Source organism: Arachis ipaensis, chromosome B02, assembly GCF_000816755.2.
Source record: "Arachis ipaensis cultivar K30076 chromosome B02, Araip1.1, whole genome shotgun sequence".
Lineage (NCBI taxonomy): Eukaryota > Viridiplantae > Streptophyta > Magnoliopsida > Fabales > Fabaceae > Arachis > Arachis ipaensis.
The window spans coordinates 1524091-1529253 of NC_029786.2; the positions used below are offsets into that span (position 1 = coordinate 1524091).

General features: G+C 32.7%; 2 protein-coding genes across 2 annotated transcripts in view; one reads left to right on the top strand and one right to left on the bottom strand.

Moving 5' to 3' along the window:
- On the bottom strand, positions 985 to 3188 carry LOC107622009 (protein BPS1, chloroplastic). The gene is made up of 2 exons (XM_016323953.2): positions 3026 to 3188; positions 985 to 2379 (listed from the first exon to the last, which is right to left on the bottom strand). Exon 2 carries the CDS (start codon positions 2365 to 2367, stop codon positions 1306 to 1308), a length of 1062 nt encoding a protein of 353 aa, XP_016179439.1. The 5' UTR covers positions 2368 to 2379; positions 3026 to 3188; the 3' UTR covers positions 985 to 1305.
- LOC107626571 (bystin-like) overlaps positions 4126 to 5163 on the top strand; it is a 3016-nt gene continuing 1978 nt past the window's right edge. The window contains exons 1-2 of the mRNA XM_016329475.1: positions 4126 to 4135; positions 4231 to 4454. Of these exons, the coding sequence (XP_016184961.1) occupies positions 4126 to 4135; positions 4231 to 4454 (234 nt within the window). The remainder of the gene's footprint in view (positions 4136 to 4230; positions 4455 to 5163) is intronic.

Below are 5163 nucleotides of genomic sequence, written 5' to 3' on the forward strand. Positions count from 1 at the left end.
AACTTTTTTTTTTAAACTGTTTTTTTTTTTAAGACTTGTCTTTCTCATGAACATTGGTTTTATGGTGTGTTGTCTGTGATTTCTTCATTATGGCCTTCAGGTTTGTTTCTTATATTTCTTATCTTATGTGATAAGATCAAAAGGTTAATGAATATCATGTTGCTTCACAAGTTGATACTGTTTGTTTAATTTGTTTATTACTCCTTTTATCTCAAGCAAGCTTTTAATTGAATAAAGAAAAACAGTGTTACTGAAGTTTCATCTGTAAATGCAGCAATAGAATTAGTCCAATAATATGCTTACTTATTGATAAAACATAGAATCTTAAATTTATAAACAATCACTTTTTCTCTTAAAAGATGGAGTGAGACTAAACTTGAGATTGTAACTTGCAAGCATGTAAAAAGGTTACCAAAATTGAAAACTACACAGAATCATTGATAGTTTAGACTTTAGAATGAATGGAGTCAATATAGGCTTGCGGATGAGAGGGTTTCTATGATCTTTCCAAGTGGTCTTGGTCAATTGTTTAGGGTTGATCTTGCGTGCAAGTTGTGCAAATATTCCTCAGGAGATTCTTATTTTATTTTCACTGTAATTTACATTTGATCTAGTTGTGCAGTTATCTTTTCTAATCCCTTATGTTAATTTAATCCAAACCAGATATAACAGCACACCCCATTATTAAAGAGCCAAAATCCAAATTGTGTAAAAGGAGAGGGCATCCATGACACAATAGTTGAAATTGTTACCAGCTTTCAGCTTTTAGTTCCTTCTTACACTCTTAACAGTCTGCTACTCTGCTAAGAAGAGTTCTCTATTTCTGAACTTCTTGAGTCTTCAAAAATGAGATGTAAGAATTTATGAATACATAAAAATAGAGGGTAAAAAAGAAAAAGGATAGAAGCAAGGCAAAGCAATATACTTGTCCTTGCAAAATACCTAATTATAAAAATTAAAATACTACTCAAAAGTAATTAGTAGGAAGTGGTAACTAATATTACATTACATGTTCAATTGTTTATTACATAATACATATCTACAAACACACACATCACAGTGTAACAGACAAGCAGTAGCTTAGGCAAAATAACACTTTCAATATATATTTTAACTGCTTTGATATTACACTGAACAACTCAGGTACACATTTCACCTTAATAATACTACACTGTAATCTAATATAACTTGCGCAATCTTAACCAAACCAAACAAAACCTGATCAAACACTACAATTCTAAAACCACAAAAAAAAAAAAAAAACCCCCCCCACTATACATACACCAAAGTTAGTCTGCTGCATGATTAGTGCACTAGCTGATCTACCTTACTCCCATGTACTCTCTCATTTACAATTTTATCTGGCCTCAGATTTGACAACAAAGTGTCACGGCTAGTTAGAACTACTTGGAAGAATCCATCCACCTCCTTAGCAAGAAGATCTAGTCCTTGTGAAAGATTCCCTGATGCATTGCTCAACTTGTGAACGTTATGTTGATATGATTCCATCTTCACTGTATCTACACTACCCTGGATTATAGGGTACAATTCCTTGACGGAGGCATCAATGGCTTCCAACTCATTCAACACAGAAAATCTGCCACTGGAAAATCTAACTCTAATTTCCTCATTTACAAAACTCTGCAAACTTCTGAATGCTGGAGCCCAGGAATACACGTCGGCGACATCCAAGTTCAGCAACTTCTTTGGTGAGGCTGAGAAAGCTGCGGCAAACACGCTGCAAACAAATACTGTCTGCACCTTGACTCCATACATGGCTTGCATCAAGGCCTTACCCTTGGCAGAATTTTTAACCTTGGGCAGATCAAGTGATCCCACAAGATCATCCAAAACGGTAAGACATTTCTCGATTCTGGGGTTCCTAGAATTAGTAAGCTGCCTCCAGCTATCAAGTGAAGAACAAGCACGAATAAAATGCTTTGGAGATGCAGACTCCAAACTATGCAGCGCACACTTAACTGAAAGATTAGACTGGTTCAGACGTGAGATCTCAGAGGTAAATGCATTGCAAATATCAAGCAACTTCACACTTATGTCCAAGTACACATCCTTCCATTTGTCGTCCCAGTCAATCACAGGCAGCTCGAGATCTGCTATAAGGGTTAGTACATCACTATGAGTTTCACGAATCGATGCCATAGCTGATGTCATCCAAGAGAAGCTGAGGATTTCATCCTTGCTTTTGGGTGTGAGCTTTCTCAGCCGCTCAGCCAACTTTGCCTCAAACTCGTGTAATATTGTCAGTTGTTGTGGAGACAGGCGAGATCCTTTAGGTGATATCATCCGAAAAGGATTACCAAAGGGGAAAAAGGATTTGTTAGGGTGTGGATCCTGTGCACGGCTCATTTCTATGGTTTACTGCAACAAAAGAGACAGTAAAATCAAATTTGATGTAACAAGGTATGATAGCATTGAACATACTCACTTGAATTAACAAGTTATACCATATTAAATTGGGGCAAATTCCAAAGTTTCCCATTATTAAAGAGACAGAATAATCCAAACATACAAGGAAAATCACAAATTACTAACCAACAAAGCAGGCTGACTCAGAACAAAGAACCTTAAAAATTAAAATAGATTTTTTTTTTTTAATTTATAAGTAAAAACCCCCAAAAATTTCCATCAAAACTGTTCCTCCTTGAAAACCTTTAAATTTCCCATAACCCAGTTCAGATCCAAACCTAAAAACTACAAAGATCCAGAGAACAACAGCAAAAATCATCAACAGAACTATGAAATTCCCAAAAAATATAATCAAAAACAAAATTTACCAACCACAAAAAAAGTCAAACTACATAAATCTTATCAAATCCTTTCAGATCTAGGAGCAATCAACCAACCAAACTAAAGAAAATCACCAATTATAACATCAATTCAAAAATAAAAAGAAAAATTAACAACCCTAATTCCAGTCATGGTCCCAAAAATGATATCTCCAGTTTTAAAAACAGAAAAATCCCTTTTTAGCATGAAATGAAGAAGCAAAAGCAAAAGACGTTACCTGGAGAGAAAAACTAAAGGGGAGTGAAAGAAGAAAACGGGTTTCGGAGAGATTCGGTTTTAAAGTTGGGAGTTTTTGTTGGTCTCTTTTTTTAGGGTTCAGAGTTTAGACACCGATTCTCGCTTTGTGGTAGATGAAAACGGGGTTGGTCATGATAAAGATACGATGCTGTGCTTGATTTTTTGTCAAGTGGGGACACGTGGAGATATTCCATTGGTCTGTCATGATTTCGCGTAAATTTATTTATATTTTTTTATGTCATTTTTTCAACGCGTTCATTGAGTGTGTTTAGCCAGGTTCTGGGTTGGTGGCTTGGTGCTGTTATGTGGTGTATGATAGCTTATCCTATATCCTAGAAACTTCTTAATATTTATCTCTTTCATTTTAAATCCATGATTATTATTTTGCTCTAGAGTTTAGACCATGATTTTTGCATGCTTTATTTTTCTCATCTTATTAGACTAAGCATATTTGTGTTCAAATAAAACCGAGCTAAATTTGACTCAAATTGACTGGGTCCAAGTGTTGTGTTTTCGGTTGGACCGGACCATGAGCATGATCTATATCCTAACTATCATATTGGGCCATACCAGAGTTTTTGTCCAAATTCATAAAGTATTTTGGGCTTTCTTGAATTTTTGGTATCATTTGATGGGTTAGGCCCATCTCACCTAATTATTATTCTTAGACGGTAGTTCTCGTTAGAATACAAAAAGATTCCGAATCCATAATAAAAAAAAGGATGAAAGATTGATTTTGTTTTGTTTTGCACGAGATAAAATCAGTTTTAAAAATTAAATTTAAATTAATTTATTTGATTTGCTGATACGTTTAAATCGAAAAAAATAAGTTTCCAATATTGTTTATCCTAACTTTATAATAGTTTGTTACGTTAGTTAGATGAGATAAAATCAATTTTAAAATTTAAATTTAAATCAAACATTGTGATCTAATTGAATTTTGAATTGGATTAGATTGGATTTTAATATAATTAAAAATAAATTCTCAAAAATTCTTTACAAAATTAACTAAAAATTGAGTATTCTGGGTTTATTTCTATGGAAATTGAGTGATTAGAGTGGTGAGGAAACAAGACTACAATGGCTTGGGGTAGTATTAAGCTGCATTCACTTATCTTTTTTCTTTGTTTTCTTTTGCTTTGGAGATTTGATTTTTGTTCTTGTTCTTGTTCATGTACTTTACAGAAAATCAACCTCAGAACTGGTCACTAAATGCTGTATATGAAACCACAAGAATTTTATCGTTCACTACAAAGGCACAAAGTTTCTACAAGCTTGTGTTGCTTCCAAGAGTGAGAGATTATATCAGCAAATATCAAGAATTGCATTATCTTTTATTTCAATCACTCGGAAGGGCATCACTCGTACCTCAAGCATTCTTCGATGGAATTGTGTTTCCACTCTGTGAGGTATATATAGAATTTAATTTTCATGCATTGTCAAGTTTTTTTTACACGTGCATCCAATCATATAATTACCTTGTGAATGATAATCCAAGAGAACAGTTGTGATTATAAAACTGTGATTGATCCATATTTGTTCATGTTTATTTATTAGGTTCTATTTTTCAGGTGATTTCAATTAATTCTTAAATGGTGACTACTTTATAAATCGTTAGATAATTCAGTCAAATAAATTCAGCTGAACATGTTAAGGGTGCGTTTAGATTTATGTTGGAGAAGAGGGAAGCGCGTTTGAGTTCCTTGAACGCTTTATCTTTATGTTTGGGAACGTTTTTATCCTCTAAACACAGATGTGATTTATATCTTCAACTCACGTTTACCAAAAATTATAAATTCTAGCTTTTCTATTTAACTTTTTAGGTTGGATTGAAATTTATGTTCTATATACCAGTTTATGTCTTTCATTATTTTTTTATAATATTTTTTTCTAATACTCTCTTATGCATATTATTGTTTTTTTTATAAAACTTCTGTTTTTTTTGTTTTTATGAATTGTTTTACTGTTATTGTTATTTCTTTTTTGTATGGAATATTTTTTTACTTTGTATTATGATTTTATTAATTCTATTAGAGCACTAAAGAATATTGAGAGTACTAAAAAAATATTAAGAATTTATTTAAATATTTAAAATAAAATTATAAAAATTTTAAATTC

Excerpts from the sequence above, each read along its gene's own strand:
- LOC107622009 (XM_016323953.2), bottom strand. The coding sequence starts at position 2,367 with ATGAGCCGTGCACAGGATCCACACCCTAACAAATCCTTTTTCCCCTTT.